Source organism: Sminthopsis crassicaudata, chromosome 2 (genome assembly GCF_048593235.1).
Source record: "Sminthopsis crassicaudata isolate SCR6 chromosome 2, ASM4859323v1, whole genome shotgun sequence".
In the NCBI taxonomy this organism is placed as follows: Eukaryota; Metazoa; Chordata; class Mammalia; order Dasyuromorphia; family Dasyuridae; genus Sminthopsis; species Sminthopsis crassicaudata.
In genome coordinates, this window is record NC_133618.1 from 5,213,166 (window position 1) to 5,231,394 (window position 18,229).

Here is an 18,229-nt window from a genome sequence, read left to right on the forward strand (position 1 = left end):
CCTTGGCAGAAAGGCTGGCCCCACGTCCAGAAAGGGCAGCCCCTTGCAGCCTCCAGGTTGGCACAAAGAGGAGGCCGTGATGGGCAGGGAAAGGGGGACAAGCCCCAGCTCCACAACAGTCACACATCCCCCAGATCTGGAATCATCACGTGGGAGAGTGGCAGGGGGTTCAGCCTGAGCAAAGCCCAGAGGACACGTGCCCTGTGCCTGCGTTTGTGCCAGGGACGAGGGGCACCTTCCCCTGCAGAAGCAGCGTGCTCCTCAATGGCTCGACCAGCCAGGAGATCCCGGGGGTTGCCCAGAGAAGAGCATGAGGAGCCCCCGACACGCCCTGCCCAGAGCAGAAAGCTCAGGGAGAGCTGCAGAGGAAGGAGCCGGGTTAAGTCACAGGGGCACAGGAGTGGGGTCCTTGGGTCCGGCCCCTTCTCTGGGTCTTGGTTCTCTGAAACGTTCGTCCTGCTGGCTGGTGCTCGCCGTCACCTTGTTTACTTTTAAATGACTCTTGTCTCAGGCACCAGAGAGTGGGGGCTGGGAGGGCGATGGGCTTAGATGTGGGCCCCTCTCCCTGCGGAGCGGGGCCTGACCTTGGCAGCCGCTGGCCCGGTGCAGGTCATCTCTCCCTCAGAACAAACCCTCTGCTCCCCCCGCAGGCAGTACAAGGAGGCCAAGGAGACCTACCAGGATCTCGACGGCAAAGTCAAGAGCCTCAAGAGGTTTATCAAGTTACTGGACGAGATCATGACTCAGAGGTACAAGACCTACCAGCAGTTCCGCAGGTGAGCAGCCCCCGCCTCGCCCTGGGGCGCACGCCCAGCCCCCCATTGCTGCTCCCTCCCCTTCCCCCCCCCCGGCCTACTGAGCCCCGGCATGGGCAGGCCTCTGCGGTCAGCGAGGACCCCCACTTTACAAGGGAGGAGCCGGGCTCAGCAGCAGACCTGCCGCGGTAATTAAATTCAGGGACTCCAAGACGGTTTGGTCTGTCCCTTGTGCCTTAGCCCTGAGAAGTGGCCCTCAGACCTTTGCTTCATCATTCCCTGGGTCGTACCTTGGGGTAAGGACATTAAGGGAAGGAAGCTCTGGGGTCAATGTCCAGGTTCCCCGGGGACTGCGGGGAAAATGGGACCTCGTGAGGGCCAGCACACACATTGTCGGGGACCGCCTCAGCCATCTGGTCACTGAAAGGGCATCCAAGTGAGGGGCGGCCACCGAATGGCCACGCCCGCTGTGTTTGTCCCGGGGCCCCCAGAGGAAGGAGGGAGGCCCTGAGGAGACTGAAAGCAGAGAGGAGCCTTGGGGTTTGTCCCTGGTGACACCCGGAGTCTCCTGAAACGCTCCCTGTCTGTCAGGCTGTCTCCGTGACCGGTCTAAGACTAGTCCTTATCCCTATTAAAATCCGATTGGACGCCAATGAAAATAAAGAAGTCTCGTTTGCCCTTCTGGCCGGGTTCTCCCATCTGTGTCCAAGAATTGGAGACTCCAGTGGCGGGCCTGAGGGCCAGACCATGAGACTTGGAACCGGGCGCTCCATTGGATCCTTTGAAAGATCGATGAGTTTATTTTAATACTGGGATGAAGTTAAGGAAATAGTGAAAGTATGTTTAGCGGCACACAGTGATGACATTTAAATTAGAACATTGTAGGAATGATTATTGAATGTTGAGCGATTTCTTTCCCTTTTCTGTCAAGGATGCTATTATTTCCCATGGGCACGCTTACAGTTTTGACATGTTAACAGTACTTAGGGATTTAGGGGCCTGAATGGACAGCTGGTAGAAGACAACTCAGTTTTGGGACAGTTAGAAAGACTGGATGAGGGGGCGGCTAGGGGGCGCAGTGGATAGAGCACCAGCCCTGAATTCAGGAGGACCGAGTTCGAATCTGGTCTCAGACACTTAACCCTTCCTGGCTGTGTGACCCTGGGCCAGTCACTTAACCCCAGCCTTAGGGGGGGGAAGAAATGTGGCCTTTAATAGAAACACAAATTTTAAAATTTTTTCCAACTTTCTGCTTCCTTTTTAATCTTGGCTGCATTGGTTTTGTTTGTACAAAAACTTTTTCATGTCATGTAATCAACATTATCCACTTTGAATTTCATACGTTCTCTATGTCTTGTTTGTCATAAATTGACCCTTTGTCCGGAGATCTGATTGTTCTCGTAATTTGCGTATAGTGTCACACTCTATGTCTAAATCATGCGCTCATTGCTGTAGCGGTGAGGTGTGGGTCAGGGCCTCGTTTCTGCCAGACTTTTCCACGTTCACAGCAGTTTTTGTCAGTGAGTTCTTATCCCAGAAGTTGAAGTCTTTGGGTTCGTCAAACACTGGATTATTGTGGTCACCGACTGTTGTGTCATGTGTATCCAACCTGTTCCACTGACCCACCACGCCACTTCTTAGCCAGTGCCAAATGGTTTTAACGACCGCAGCTGTGTAATACACTTTTAGGTCTGGTACGACTAGGCCGGCATCCTTTGTTATTTTTCATGAATTTCCTTGATATCTGTGACTTTTTGTTCTTTTGGATGATTTTGTCATTATTTTTTCTAGCTCCATAAAGTAATTTCTTGGCAGTTTGAGGGGTATGGCACTGAATAAGCAAATTAACGTAGGTAAAATGATCATTTTTATTATATTCGCTCGGCCTGCCCACGAGCACTTGATATTCTTCCAGTTGATTAGACCTGACTTTATTTGTGTCAGAAGTGTTTGGTAGTTTTGACTTTGTCTTGGTGGATAGACTCCCAAATATTTTGTATTGTCGACAGTTATTTTGATTGGAATGTCTCTTTGTATCTCTTATTGCTGGACTTTGTTGGTAATATATAAAAATGCTGAGGATTTGGGGGGATTTATTTTGTATCCTGCAACTTTGCTAAAGTCGTGGATTGTTCTAGTAGCGTTTTAGTTGGTTCTCTACGTATGCCATCATGTCCTCTGCGAAGCGTGAGAATTGGGTTTCCTCATCACCTACTCTTAATTCCTTCCGTTTCTTTTCTCTTGTTCTAAAAGGAACATTTCTAAATCAATATTGAATAGTCCGTCTTGTCTCTTGTACACATGGTGGCTTCTGTCCCCTTCAGGTGTCTCACCCTCCGGTGCAAGTTGTACTTCGACAACCTGCTCTCCCAGCGAGCCTACTCCGGCAAGATGCTGTTTGACCATAAGAACGAGACCCTGGCCATCACAGTAAGTCCCGGGCCCGTGGATGGGCGTCCTCCCTCGGCGCACAGGGAGCCTGACCTGAGGCTTCTCCAGGGCCTATCCCATGACCGCCGTCCCCAGGCCACTTGTAAAGCCCGTGTGTCCTTGGGGGAGTCTCGGGTCGGTGTGACTGTAGCGCAGGGAAGTGACGTCTTCCAGCTGGGATGCCGATGGGCTCTCCTTGGGCAGGGCCAGGCTGGTGCCAGCCTCCTGGGAGTGAGATTGCCCCGGGAAGCCTGCCCGTGCCGCTAAGGATGCCCACCAGGCTCTCCTCAGGCTAGACAGAAGGAGCTGCCGCCTCCAGGGAGATCCCGGGATTGCCCGACAGAGCTCATTTGAGCCAGTCCCATGAGTGGGATTTTATTCATTAAGGCAGGTTTAATCCCCGCTGTCTACATGAGAAGGGTCAGGCAGGAACTTTGGTGATTTGTCGTCCAGAGGCAGGCGGCTAGTCCTGGAATCAGCAATACCTGCTTTCAAATGCAGCCTCAGACCCTTGGTAGGCCTCTGGGCAAGTCACCCTCCATCTGCCTCGGTTTCCTTATCTGCAAAATGGGCATAATAATAACCCCCAGCTCCTACAATAGTAGTGAGGGTCCAGGAAGTTTGTTTGTAAATTGCTTAGCACGGAGCCTGGCACACAACACGTGCTCCCCGTCTTCCTCGTGACTTGTTCACCTGTGGGAGCCTTGAGTGCCAGCCCCACCGACCCTTTGCAGCAACCAGAGTTCTTAGCACGTCTTGGCGTCCCTTTGTATCCATCGAGAGTCTGGGGCAGAGGCCCAGGCCTCCAGCCTGGACGCACCCTTGGGGAGGGCTCGCCCACGCGTTCCACAGAAGCCTGCATGTCCTTCAGGCTCCGCGCCTTAACTGCTCCTGGGCACATCCCCCTCTCTGGTGCCCTGGCAGGTGACTACCCCAGGCCAGCCTCACCTCTCTGAGACCCCTGCCGGCCCTAGGACTGAGGGGGATTGACCCCCCGGGGAGCCATGGTGCACTTCAGCTTGTCTCAAGGGCATCCTCAGCCTCCAAGCAGAAACATGAGGCCCCGGGATTGCTGAGTGTGAGAGGCCATGGCCGGCCTCCGTTTGCTTTTTGTTTTAGAGTCGAGGTCTGGGTTCTAACCCCGACACTGCTCCTTCCCGGTGTGGGCAAGGCGCTTCCTCTGCTGGCCCCCGTGGGATCGAGGAGAGGCCAGTCTCCGGGGTCAGGGAAGCTGAAAACTCCCTGCTCAGTGAGGCCGTTGTTCCTTTCTCCCTTACGTCTAAGGTCCAGCCGGGAGAGGGGAGCCAGGCCTCCTTCAGTGACATGCGCTCCCTGTCCGGGGGCGAGCGCTCCTTCTCCACCGTCTGCTTCATTCTGTCCCTGTGGTCCATCGCGGAGTCCCCCTTCCGGTGCCTGGATGAGTTTGACGTCTACATGGTATGGCCGGCTCGGGCCCGCTCCCTGTGCTTTGTCTGCTTAGGTGGGGCGTCGTTCCCTCTGGGGAGGGGGGCAGCTTCCCCGGGGACCGTGGGAAAGGAAAAAACGTTAAGCTTTTGTTTGAAATCCCATCCGGTTGTGTCCTGGTCGTGCTTTGGAAAAGACAAATCGGTGAGGTTTTTGTGACGCTCTGAGCTGATTGGACGGCTCCTTCCCATTCCCAACCTCTGTCTTGGCGTCCGACCGCTGACCGAGACCCCGACTTCATTTGTCTGCAGACGGCCGGGGACCGAGAGGAGCCCGTCCTGTGCTCCTGCTCCGTGGGGGGCCGACACTCCCTCTTTCACACAGTCGGGAGCTGCTGTCATGTGGGGCGGCCCGTCCTGTGCAGGCTGGGACCAAGTGTTCGCCCGGCCCGTGGTGTGGGCAAAAAGAACACTAAGTGGGCGAGGGAGGTGGGGGGCGGTTAAAGCTTTGCTTGAAAGAAAATCAAGCGGTTAAGTAAGAGTGACTTGTTTGGTCGCATAATTTATTTGGATTGTTCATTTATTTCCAACTTCTAAGTTTTATGGGCACATTGAGCTTCAAAGTTCCTTTAAATGTCATGAATGACCTTTAAACTGGCTTGTGAGCAGTTCACATGACCGCGGGCGCTCTTTGTGGGACGGTTTACAGTCGCCGTGAGGTGGAGGAAGCGGACGGGTTTGTCCTGGGAGACGCTTGGGCTAAGATCGGTTCCCATGAGCCTCCCCAAGCCAGTGTCCAGGGCGCAGGACGTCCCTGGGCCTCACGCTCCACGCGCTGGGATCTCCCCCGTGAGCCGGGACCACAGATCTCTGGGTTCTCCCCTGTAGGACATGGTCAATAGAAGAATAGCCATGGACATGATCCTCAAGATGGCCGATTCCCAGCACTACCGCCAGTTCATCCTGCTCACTCCCCAGAACATGAGGTAACGGCAGCCGTCGGCCGCCTTCCTCGGGCCTCTACTGCTCTTTGGGGGGCGAGCTCAGGGTCCAGCCAGCTGAGGGATGCAGGCCTTCTCGGGGGAGGGAAGTGCTTGGGGTGGGGCTCCATCATTCCCCGCCAGCCTTTGGGGGCGAAGCCTGGGGCCGACGCCCCCCATGGTCCTGGTCACAGCCTACCGTTGGCGATGTCGGCCATGGCGGGGCTGGAGCCAGGGCCTGGGGGTGACCCCGTGTTGTTGTGTCCGCAGCTCTCTCCCCCCAAGTAGACTGATCAGGATACTGCGAATGCCGGACCCGGAGAGGGGCCAGCGGGCCCTGCCGTTCCAGCCGGCCAACAGAGAGCAGCAGGAGGAGGACTGAAGCCGGCTCCGCCTTCACGCCCCTGAGCCTGAGCGTGCGCTCCGGCCCGCATCCTCGAGGTTTCCCCGGCGCCGTGGGTGAGACTGCGCAGCTTTCTGGGCTAGTGTCTGAGAATGAAGCGTTGTGGAGAAAGTCGTGAAGTCTCTTTGTTCCCCCAATAGTGGAGTGTGTGGCTCAGCCTTGGGCCAGAGCCACAAGAACCCAAACCCTGTGTCCTCTGAGCGCGGCCTGGAGCGCGCGCCCCCCCCCCCCCCCGGGCCCGGGTTCGGGCCTGGGCCGCCGTGTCCGCATGAGTGTTCTCCTGAGTTTGTGTTCCCTCTTGGTGTTGTGAGTTTCCAATAAATGTTTTAGAATGCTGCTCGCCACCACTGATTCTCTCCCATTGCATGGAGCGTTCTTGGGGTGATTGCAGCGATTCTAGTGCAGTGGTCAGTGAAGACTCGACACTTTTACCTACATACTCTGTCACACTCACACACAGACACACACCACACATGGGAGTGCAAAAGGAACGAGCGAGAGGCGTCTCGGAGGGCTGGTCACGGAGGGGAATGGTCAGCAAGAGAAATGCGATATCAGGGAGGACCCTGGAGAGCAGATTGCAAAGAAAGTGCCCAGAGCACGAAGCTGTGACCGGGGCGGAGGGGGCAGGTCAGACCCTGAAGAGGAACAGCGGGGAAGGAAGTCCAGAGCCAGGGCTCGTACCCACGATTGGAGAGCACGGCCCGGAAAGGGCAGACTCCCAGCGGCCCGGTGTTTTGGGAAGCGGCTGGGACGCAAAATCCACCGAGCTTTACAAGCGGGGCTGGAGAAGTTTACACTTCACTTAAATTTTTAGAAATCGGGTGTCTTAATTATATTTTCAGAAAAAGCTACATGGTAGGAGGAAATTACATTATGTATGAAGGCACCTGATAAAGTTGATATCAGAAGGAAATAGGCTTTTATTGAGTGCCTACTAGGTGCCAATCACTCTACGGAGTGCTTTACAAAAATGTTCTCAAGATAGATTCATTTTCTCATTCCATCTTCATTTTCTCCCCCATCCTTAGCGTGCTCTCCGTCCTCTGCCTGTTGGCTGCTTCTTTGGCTTTTGCTATGTCTCAGATAAAATCCCATCTTCTACAGGAAGCCTTCGCTGACCCCGCTTAATTCTAATACTTTCCAATGGCGATTATCTCCTCCTTTCTCTGTATATCTCTCGTTTGTACATAATTGTTTACATGCTATCTCCTTCCAGGAAAGTGATCTCTTCAAGGCTTCTGATTAGCTCTTGCCTTTCTTTGGCTCCCCAGCATTTAGGACAGTGAAGGGCACACCATCGGCACTTAATGAATGCCTACTGACAGACACATCAGAGGACAAGGACCTATAGATTATTCCCAAAAGAAAAAAAGTTCTGTAGCTCTTTTGATGGCAGCCAAAATGGCTAAATTGTGGTACAAAACAATCTGTAAGAAATAACGATGCTACCGGGAGGAGAATTCTATGCACTTGTAAGAGCAATATCAGCAGCTAGGAGAACAATTTATACAATGAACATCACAGTGACAAGCAACTTTGAAAGACTAGAAAGAGAAAAGAAGGAAGGAAAAAATACACTTCGATCCGCACTCCGAGTTTGGCCATTCTATCTCGGGAAATAGCATTTTTCCATCATTAGTCTTTTGGAATTGTCTTGCACATTGTATTAATTAGATCAGCCAAGTCTGAAAACATGGCTGTCGAGGATCTCCTGGTTCTTCTCACTTTGCATCACTTCATATAGGTCTTGCCACGATTTTTTTCTGAACCCAGAACCCACCCCAGCCTTGTCATCCCCACAGCATAGTAGTCGTCCATTAGAGTCACGGAGCACAGCTTGCTTATTCATCCCCCAAATTATTCTTTGCCACCCTAAAAAATATTGAATATTTTTTGTGCATATTCATCCTTATTCTTTGATCTCTTCTGATTTCTTTGCCCTATCAGTGGTTGGTATTGCAAAAGGTATCCCAACTTTACAGCCCTTTGGGCACAGCTGCAATTTGTTCTCCAGGACAGTTGAATCAGTTCACAACTCCACCAACAATTCATTAGGGCACCTACTTTTTCCTCCTCTATCTGCTTCCATTTTATGGGAGAGTTCACCCCATTCACATTCACAGCCATACCAGTTGTGTCTTTCCCTCCATCCTGTTTTATCCCCTGTCTATACTTTTTCTCTCTTTCTACGCTGTCCCTTAGTGGTGTTTTGTTTCTGATCCAACCTACCCTTAATTTACCCTCCCTTTTATCACTCTCGCTTCTCCTCTTTCTCCTAGTGTTGCTGCTCTTCTATCCAGCCCCTCCATTTACTTTCCCCTTTCTCCCCCTATTTCCTTACATGGTAAGGTAAATTTCTATACCCAACTGTGTTTGATGTTCTTTCTTTGAGCCAAAACTGATGAGATTAAGCTTCAGGCAATGTTCATCCCCCTCCCTTCCTTCCTTCTACTTAGGTTTTTTGTGCCTCTTTATGGGATCTAATTTACCTCCCCCTTTTATCTTCCCTTTCCTCTTCTCCCAAGACTTTTTAGTGTCTTTTTCTTTAATATCATCACATCAGACTTTCCTAATAAAAAAATACAGTTCTTGAGTAACAAGTATTTTCCAATGTAGAAATATAAACAGTTTAACATTTAAATATTTTTTTTTTCTCTTTGCTGACTACCTTTCTATGCTTCTCAAGTCCTCTGTAGATCAATTTTTCTGCTTAGTTCTGGTCTTTTCAATAGAAATGATTGAGTCTCCTAGTTCATTGAAGATTCATCTCCTCCCTTGAAAGTCTCACTGGGCTTTGCCTCTGCAATATGGTATTCTAGGTCCTCTGATCTTTTATTGTAGAAATATTGGTGCTTATGGGAAAACCAAGATGGCCAGTCTGAGCTCCCCGTTCTGGGCAGGTCCCCGGGCCTGGTGGGAACGCTAACTCCCCGGGCAAGTCCTTTGGTGTTCACCTGCAGAATCGGGGTCCTGGCTCTGAGGGCCTCCAAGGTCCTTTCTGTCTCTAAACCTTCGATATCTAACCTGGAGCCATTTTGCAGCAGCAGCTCTCACCGGTGGCAGCAAACCTCGATTTCCTCTTCCTCATTTCCCTTCATTGATCCTGAGTGGGCTCCCATCTCATCCCCACCCCAGGACCAACAGACAACGGCTGAGCCCCCAGGACAATCCTGCGAAACTCGGGGACGGCCCCCTCTGAGCCACGTCCTCTCCTGGCTAGTCCCCCACCAGGAGGCTTCGGTTTTTCCCTACCTCCTCACATTGGCCCCACAGTACCCTCTGGCCTGCTCCTGAGGTCTGACGTCACCTTGGGGTCTGATGTCACCCCAGCGTCCCCTTGGGCCCCTTCTGATGTCTGATGGTCACCCTGCGGTCTCGTTTCTGATGTCTGAAGTCACCTTGGGGTCCCATTTCTGATGTCTGATGTCACCCCATAATCCCTTTGGACCCATTCCTGATGTCTGATGTCTCTTTGGGATTCCCTAGGGCCCCTTCTGATGTCTGATGTCACCCCAGCATCCCCTTGGGCCCATTCCTGATGTCTGATGTCTCTTTGGGGTTCCCTAGGGCCCCTTCTGATGTCTGATGGTCACCCTGCGGTCTCATTTCTGATATCTGACGTCACCTCGGGACCCCCTCGGGCCCCTTCCGATGTCTCACATCATCCCATAATCCCCTCAGCCGGCTCATGATGTCCGATGTCATTGATCCTCCCATGGATCATCTCTGCCTCTCACTGATCACTGAATTGGCTCTTTGGTGGATGAGGTCAGAGGGATTTCTCGAAAACCTTTGACCCCTCCTCTTGCCCAATAAAAAGGCCCGAAAGTAAGAATGAGGGGAAAGAAAAGTCAAATATTATAAATTTATTTGGGACATATATGCAACCTCTTTGGAAGCGTCTGGAAATCCAGGCAGAAATCCATCTACTTCCAATACTCTTCTCCTTTACTTCCAATAAATAATTCGACTTCTGGGGGTTGGTGTATAGCTAGCTAGACAGAGAGATGGCTTAGGCGGGAGCGGGGCAGGGGGCGCTAGGGCGACACTGCATTCCTCCGGGAGCGGCCCGGCTGAGAGGCGCATGCAGATGAGACACGGCGACATTCACTGAGAGCACAGGCTGGGGGGGGAGGGGACGCGACGCGGCTCCGAGCCAACACTTAGTTACGTAATGGGGGGGGGTCGTTACTGAGTCTGGGGGTCACGCGGGGATCAGCGTGGGGGGGGACAAGGGACACGGAGGGGGCCGAGAGGGCACGGGGAGGGGGGGGGGGGACATGGGACATCACGTGGGCGGGATCGGGTCCTCTTTTTTTTTCTTTTTATAATATAGAGACTTTTAAAACTCTTTAGCAAATAAAATTCTCATGCACACAAGTGTTTCAAACACAGAAAGCAAATCCATTGATACAGGGGATCCAAGCAATGTTGTGTGTGCGTGTGTGTGAGAGGGCGCGTGGGGGGGCGGGGCGCTGCGGCGGGAAGCCCCCGCCTCATTTCTGGATGTCGCACTGCAGCAGTAACACGATGGAGGGGTCGCTCTTGGCGGCTTCTTTGAACTCGTCCAGCGTGATCTGGTCGTCTTTGTTCTTGTCCATCTTGCTGAAGATCTTGTCCACCCGCTGCTCCGGCGTCAGCCCGTCCTCGTTCATCTTCATCATGATCACGGTGCCCACCATCTTGTAGATAGCCTGGGGGGGGAGAGGGTCAGCGTCCCTTGGTGCCCTTGGGCGCGGGGCCGAGGCGGGAGGACCTGGGGGCTGGGGGACCCTGGGCAAGACCCCGAGCTCTCCGAGCCAGAGGCCAGAACCGCAGGGCGCAAACTCCCCAGGAGGCCCTGCCCAGTAATGCTTCCCTCCCTCCCTGGAACTCCTCCCCCTCCTCCTCCTTCTCCTCCCCCTCCTCCTTCTCCTCCTGCTCCTCCTCCCTCCTCTCCCTTCTCTTCTGTCAGCACCCCCCACCTTCTTCCTACTTCTCATTTTCTTCCTACTCTTCATTTCTCCTCCTCCTCCTCAGCACCCTCCCATCTTCCTCCTGCTTCTCATTTTCTTTTTCCTCCGCCTCCTTCCTCCTCAGCACCTGCCTCTCCTCCTTTCCTTCGTCCTCCTCCCCATTCTTCTTTTCCTCCTCCTCCCCATCTTCCTCCCTTTTTTCCCCCTCTTCTGCTCCTTCTCAGCACCTGCTCCTCCTCCTTTCCTTCTTCTTCCTCTTCCTTTCTCCCCCCTCCTCCTCATTTTCTTCCTCCTCCTCCTCTGCCTCCCGGGGCTGCCTCCCCTCGAAGCTCGCCCAGAGCCCCCCACTGCCCGGGTTGTTCCCCCTCCACTGCCCGGGTTGTTCCCCCCCCCCCACTGCCCGGGTTGTTTCCTCCCCCCCCCCCCTGCCCGGGCTGCCCCGCTGCTCCTCCTGCCGGCTCTGGGGCCGCCCACCTCGGCTGCCCCAGGTTTGCGCTCGGGGCGATCCCTGGCGGGAGGGGGCGGTGAGCCGCGGCGTGGGCGCTGGCGCTGCGGATCTCACGGTCCTTCCCACAGCGCAGGGAGGGAGGCGCCGTTCGGACGCCCGCGTCACAGTTAGGCTGAGGCCGTGCGGGTCTCTCGGGCCGATCTGAGCCCTCCCCTCCACCCCCCCCCCCCCGCCCCCGCGCGCCAGCCTGTCCGGGCCCGGCCTCTCCCGTACTTTCAAGAACTGGCTTAGCTCCCCGGGGGAGGAGAGCGCTCCATTGGCAGCTGGCGGGGCCCTGGGCCCCGAGCCCCCGGCGGCGATTAACGGGGACCCAGAGGGCGGGAGCAGCTCCCCGGGGTCCGGGGTCCGAGGGCCGCCGTTTCTAGTCCCCTCGGAGGGGAGGGCGCCCGTCTGGCCGGGCTGCGGGAGCAGGGCCACGGGGCTCTCTGCCTCCGCCGCCGCTCCCCGCTCGGCCCCCGTCTGCGGGCTGGGGGGACCGGCGCGAACCCCCCGCCGAGCTGCAGGCTCCTGCCCCCCCCCCCCCCGCGCGCGCGCCCGCTCACCTCGATGATCTCCAGCATCTCCACCCGGGTGATCTTGCCGTCGCCGTCCAGGTCGTACATGTTGAAAGCCCAGTTGAGCTTCTGCTCGAAGCTGCCCCTGGACGTGATGGAGAGCGCGCAGATGAACTCTCGGAAGTCGATGGTGCCGTCGCCGTTCTTGTCGAAGGTCCGGAAGGCGTGCTGGGCGAATTTGGAGGCGTCTCCGTAGGGGAAGAACTGCAAGAGGGGCGGGGGAGGGTCACCAAGGAAGGGGGAGGGCAGGAAAGGCTCCCACAGCCCGAGCGGGGCCCCCGGCGGCGGCGAAAGGCGGCGAGCGGGCTACGGCACCTCCGGCCCCCGGCGGCGGCTCACGGCGGCCCGTCCTTTATTCCCCCGTCGTTCCCCGCCGGGCGCAACCTGAGCTGGTGCTGGCGGAGACACCGAGTCTGGCCAGACCCTGGCCTTCGTCCGCGGGGGAGCGGCGCCGAGACCAGGCGGCAAATCCGGGCTCGAGAAGGGCCGAGGGAGAGCCCGCGCACTTCGGGGAAGGGACGTGGACCGAGGGGCAGGCCGGCCTTTCCCACGAGTCGGAGGCGCACCGCGAGCGCAGGGCAGGGACGGGCGCGGCCGCTCCGGCCCCGGGTCCGAGCGGGAGGGAGGGAGGGAGGGCGGCGCCCGGCGCCTGGGGTGCTCCTCTTGGCCGCCCCCCCCCCTTTCCGGTCCTCCTTCAAATGTAGCCTAGAGAATGGCAGCGCCTGAGGGCAGCGCCTGCGCGCCAGCACCGCCCGCGCTCCCGGGGCACGTCTGCTCACCCGCGGGCCGGCGCGCGCTCCCCCGCATCCTCCTCCGTCCTGTCAGCCATCACGTGGTTCATCTTCGCCCTCTACCTCTCTCTTCCTTACCTATGTCTCCATCTTTCCGCATCCTACTTCCAGCCTCTCTAGCTCTCCTATCATTCTCTTCATCTTTTCTTCCTTCCTTTATCTACCTTCCATCCATGCAGCCATCTCTTTGTATCCACCCATCCATCCGTCCGTCCATCCACCTACCTACCTGTCTATCCATTCACCTATCCATTTAGCTACCTATCATTTATCTACCCATTTATCTTTCTTCCTTTTCATCCATCTTCCTTCCTTTCTATTTATCTACTTATTTATCTATCTACCCATCTATCTTCCTATCTTCTTTCCTTTCTATCTACCTGTCGATCCATCCATCCATCATCTATCTTCCTTTCTATTTATTTACTTATCTATTTATCTTTGTAGCCACTCATCCATCCGTCCATCCATTTACCTATCTATCCATCTATCTATGTATCTATCATCCATCCATCCATCCATGGGCCTACCTACCTATCCATCCACGTCCCCTGCCATCCCGCGATAACCCGGATGTGTCTCCCAGGATTTCTGACCGTCACACCTCTCAGCAGTCGCCACACCTCACTGACTCCTCCTCCCCAACCCCTCCCCCATCCATCCTCTTCTCTCACTGGCCCGGCCGTCTCTCCCCAAGGCTACCACAATAGTCTTTGGGCTCCGACTCCATTGAGCTCTTCCTAAAGTCCACATCCTTCAAGGTTCCTCTTCTGCTCAAGAAGCTTCTCTGGTTCCCGAAGACTTCGAGATTAAAACCCTCTCCCCTAGCATTTGAAGCCCTTCTCCAGGGGCTCCCTTCCCCCTTCCAAGCTGCCCACACCAGCCTGAAGACCCAGCCCTGCCTCCCCTGCCTCCAGGGGAATCGACCCGCCTGCCCGCCCTTTCCTCCTGAGGGGAGCCCTGTTCCTTCGGGTGCCCATCGGCACTCCCAAAGTCTGTGCAGGAACCTCCCCCTCCCCCCCAAGGGCCTCTGCCGAAGGATGGCCGAACACCCTGTGTCCCGTCCGAGGACGGGAAGCTCTGTGAGGGCAGGCGCAGCTTCACAAGGTTCTGGCTGATGGGCCCGGGAGAGCGGCTTCCCAGGGGTTATCCGTAGAAGTTTTGGGTTCAAGTTTGGGCTCTGTTACTGAGAAGCTTTCTTAGTCTGTAAAGGGAGGACGGTGATCTGAAGGGGGTGGACTCATTATGTTACTGGAAGGTGCTGGGGGACTTGGGGCTGGGGACCTGGGCTCTGATTCCAACTCCATCCACTACCTGCTGTGTGACTCTGGGGGACTTAATGAACCTCTCTGAATCTCAGTCTTCTCTGCAAAGTGGATGATACCTGTACTCTGGACCTTCCAGGGTCTTAAGACTTGAAGAACAGCCTCTCAGGTCATTGCAAAACCTTAAAACGCTAAAAACAGAAGTTATATTGTTTTCGAATTCACTGCATAGAAAGCCCTTTGCAGGCTGGAGGAGTCCCTCCTTGACAGCCTGGCCAGGCTTGGGGGGGGCAGAGGGGCAGCACAGATGCAGGGAACCTTGGGGGTGTCGGAGCACCAATGTTTGGGGTTGTGGGCGTCTTTCCTGGAAGAGCTGGGCTCAGGAGCATCACCCACACTAGGATTCAGTTTCTTCCTTTGTTAAGTGCTCTGAGGGCCTCCCTCGGCCCCCGCCAGCTCCAAGGGCCTCCCGCAGCCCCCACCAGCTCCGAGGGCCTCTCATGGCCCCCGCCAGCTCCGAGGGCCTCCCGCAGCCCCTGCCAGCTCCAGGCTGTGGGCACTGGCAAACCGAGTGTGCTTGAGCCTTCCAAATGAGCAGAAGGTGGCTCCATGAGCACCCGCCTGCCACAGCCCAGCCCCAGGACGCTGAGCACCCGAGGACTGAGCAGTTAACAGTGGGAGGCCGGGGGAGCCGGGGCTGCTTCGGCTTCTTGGGGACTTAATCATTAATGGACAGGAAGTGGATCAACTCTTCAATTTAAGCTGCTCTTAATTGGATTTGGGGACAAGGGATTTTTCGTGGAGACCCGAGGCTGCGGCAGGAGCCGGCCGGACTTCCAGCTGCTGGGGACGGACTGGGCACCCGGAGGGCGGAGATGTCCAGGGCCAGTCAATTTGTTAAGCGCCTGCTGTGTGCCGGGCAAAGAGCTGGGGATACAGAGAAACACAGAAGGCAACTGCGGCCCTCGTGGAGCTGCCAGTCTCACGGGGCGGACAAGGAACAAGACCTGAGTGCAAATCCTAGATCGGGTGCTTATTATCAGGGTGACCTTAGTCGAGTCACTGAATCACCCTGGGCCTCAGTTTCCCCCTCTGTAAAACAGGACCTAGCCGCAGTGGTCATCAGACTGGCGAGCGGCCATCCTGGATGATGGGAAGGAGAGGGCGTTGGGTCTGGTTCACAGGGCTGGAGCTGATGTTTATTACCCATGTAACCTTAGGCTCTCTCAGATAATTAAGTAATAAATAATGGTAATATAATTAAATAATTTAAAGCATCCTTAGATAATAAGAGTGCTTACATTTTTGAAGTTCACAAGGCACTTTCCATATGTTACCTCTCGGGGGGGTCAGGTATGAACCCCATCTGCAAAGCAGGAGACTGAGGCACACAGTCCTTGCCTAGTGAGAGTCAGAGGCAGGAGTCAGACTCGGGGCTTCCTGCCTCCAGTCCAGCCCGCCATGCACCGCGGCACTGCCCGTTTATACTCTCTCCCTGACTCAGTTTCCTCATCTGGAGAATGGACGGAGGACAGATGGCTCCCTGGCTCCTTCCAGCTTTAACACCGGCTGCCCAAGGTCCTCCTCGGGTAATTGGCCAGATCCCCTCCTGGTGGCAGCAGCTGTCTGGGGGGGGGGGGCCTCTGCTGGTCCTCCCCGGCCCAGGGTGGCTCGGGGCAGCCCCCGCCCATTCTCTGTGTCACCATGGGGAGCTGGGACTTCAGCACCTTCCTCCAGCTTCTCAGGCTGAGGGGGGTGGGGCATCTCTGGACCCTCAGGGGCAGCGCCCCCCCCCCCCCCGGCCATCCCATCTGGCTCCAGGGGGGCCGAATGTGACACAGAAGCACCTTGTCTGGAAGGACCCGCCTCCGAGCCGCCCCCCCCTGCCCCCCCTCCCCCACGTCCCCAAGTTCCTGCCTTCTCCATTGCCTCTTCCCAGTCACCACCGGGGGGTCCAGGAGGGATCCAGGCTCTGAGGGTCCATCTGCCCCATGAGGCAGAGCTTGGGGGCCCCACAGGAAGGGGGGGGCTTTGAACACTTTAGGAGACACCCCAGGAGAAGGATCAGCCTGAGAGCAAGAAATGGGGGCTCGAGCGAAGCAAGCCCCTGGCGCCAAACTCCTGAAAGTGGGGGGGGGTGAGCTCCCCGTCCCCAGCAGGGGCGTCCCGGGGCTAACCTGCACTTCATGCACAAGGACGAGGGGAGCTGGGCCAAGGGGAGCGACTGCTGATCTCCGGGAGTGAGTGCCCCCTGCGATCCCCGCAGTCGTCAGTAGAGGGAGTCCAAGGCCCTGTCCCACAGCGCAGAGCATGCTGGACTTGGTTTGAGCAAGCTGGGTTTGGCTCTCCCCTCTCTGCTGAAGGACCCCAAGCTCGTCACAAGCACCTTTCTGGGCCTCAGCTTCCTTCTCTGGAAAATGGGCACATTGCTGCCTCCCACCGATCTCGCAGGGTTGGAGCCGCCCTCCCCGGCTGCCACGCAGGGCCGGCACCGCCAGGTGGGCCCGAGCTACCTGTCCCAGGTGGGCGAGACGGCCGGCCCGTGTGAGAGCCACGTTGTGGCGCCTTTGGCCCCCTCCTCTCACTCCTGGATCACCGGCCTTGGTGCTGAAAGGGATCTCGGCAACGTTTAGACCCCCTGGATCATTTAACAGAGGAGGGGAGCTGGGGAGGTCGGAACCTGCCCAAGAATCCCGTTCCCCGTTCTAAACTCTGCTCTTCCCACGGTCCCTCACGGCCGGAACCCAGAGGGGAAAAGGGAGGCCCAGAGAAAGGCGCAGATCTGGGAGTTCCAGGGGGACCACAGGGCTTGCCCAGCCAATGGAACCCGAGGCCCAGAGTGGGGGGTCTGGCATCGAAACAGAGCCAGATGGGAGGAGGAAAGCCTCCTGTCCTCCTGAGCCTCAGTGGGGCCTTCTCATCCCATCCAATGGAGCTCCTTCTACCCACAGAGCCAGAAGCTCGGGTGCAGCCTGGGGGATCCCGAGTCCTCCGGGGACGGTTCCCATTTCCCCCTAAACATAGGAGCTGCTCTGTTTACAACCGGCTCCTTGCGAGTTGCAACTAGTGTGATCCGATCCCAGAGGCCAATTAGGGAACCCGTGTGAGTCACCTAGCAACCTGGCGAGCTGGGTCCCTCTGCTATGGAAACAGCCGTCTGCACCATTCCCCGGGGCCCACATCTGTCCCTCCCCTCTGCTGGAGCTCCCGGCCTTCAGGGAAAGCTGCGCCGGAGCCGGCCTCCGGCCCTTGGCTGGGCAGCCTCAGCTTCCAGACGGATCTCTAACCCCGCGGGTGCCGCTGAGCGGGTCCCACTCTCCCCGGCACAGGGGCTGGCTTCACCCAGGGTCCCTGAGAGCAACGAAGTCTCGGACCAGAGCCAGGGGCAGAACCAGGACTGGGCCAAAAGCAGAACCAGGTCCTGGGTGGCCATTCACTGGCCGGCGCCCGCCCGGGAAAGCCCTCTGACCTCTTAGCTTTCCAAATTGTAAAAGGGCCGTGCCTTATTGCCAGGCTGAGGAGGGTGAGGGGACCAGGGAGGAACTCCAACAAACAATAATAATGATGATGGTAACTATAGCCAGCACTGATATCGCGCCTTTAGGGATGAGACACATTTTAGAAATACCCTACGATCCTCACAACCTGAGGCCCCCAGTGGGCATCCCAGCACCCACAGCCCATGGCAGACCACCTGTGGGGGAGCCCAGACATTGAGGAGGAGGGCCGGGCTGGTTGGCCACGGGTGACTGTGAGCAGGATGTGGAGGGGCCGGGCATCTCCCGGAGACCAAGGCCCTGTCAGATGCCAACGTCCTTCCTAGAGCCCTGGAGGTGAGTCACCCAGGCTTCCCTCTCGGAGGGATTCCTGCAAAGGGCAACGGAGAGGCCCTGCCACCATCGGACCCTGGGCAGGAGGTCAGAAGCATCAGCATGACTCAGATCGCCGGCTGGCCAACCATAGGGAAACCCTTACATGAACCAATGAGCTCCCCGTCACAGGGGTGTGCAAGCAGCCTCAACACGAGTGCTTAGGGAAGCCAGGGAGAGCGCGGGAGCAGATGGCCCAGAATCCCTTCAGCCCCAAGTCCGGACACATCTGGACCAGCCCACAGCTTCTTCCAGAAGCCTTTCTCAGCGGGGCCTGGGAGGAGGGAACCCTGCCTTTGAAACCTGGATCCAA

The 18,229-nt window shown here is 56.5% G+C and overlaps 2 protein-coding genes across 3 annotated transcripts in view; one reads left to right on the forward strand and one right to left on the reverse strand.

Moving 5' to 3' along the window:
* SMC6 (structural maintenance of chromosomes 6) overlaps positions 1–6,315 on the forward strand; it is a 32,841-nt gene extending 26,526 nt beyond the window's left edge. For both annotated transcript variants that reach the window (XM_074285399.1, XM_074285400.1), the window contains exons 24-28: positions 651–776; positions 3,080–3,185; positions 4,470–4,622; positions 5,477–5,574; positions 5,839–6,315. In XM_074285399.1, coding sequence (XP_074141500.1) covers positions 651–776; positions 3,080–3,185; positions 4,470–4,622; positions 5,477–5,574; positions 5,839–5,950 — 595 coding nt within the window. In that variant the 3' untranslated portion in view covers positions 5,951–6,315. The remainder of the gene's footprint in view (positions 1–650; positions 777–3,079; positions 3,186–4,469; positions 4,623–5,476; positions 5,575–5,838) is intronic.
* Positions 6,316–10,357: 4,042 nt separating this feature from the next.
* The window catches only part of VSNL1 (visinin like 1), a 381,159-nt gene continuing 373,287 nt past the window's right edge, over positions 10,358–18,229 (reverse strand). Inside the window, exons 3-4 of the mRNA XM_074285405.1 lie at positions 11,980–12,195; positions 10,358–10,668 (exon numbers count right to left, since the gene is read on the reverse strand). Coding sequence (XP_074141506.1) covers positions 10,471–10,668; positions 11,980–12,195 — 414 coding nt within the window. The 3' untranslated portion in view covers positions 10,358–10,470. The remainder of the gene's footprint in view (positions 10,669–11,979; positions 12,196–18,229) is intronic.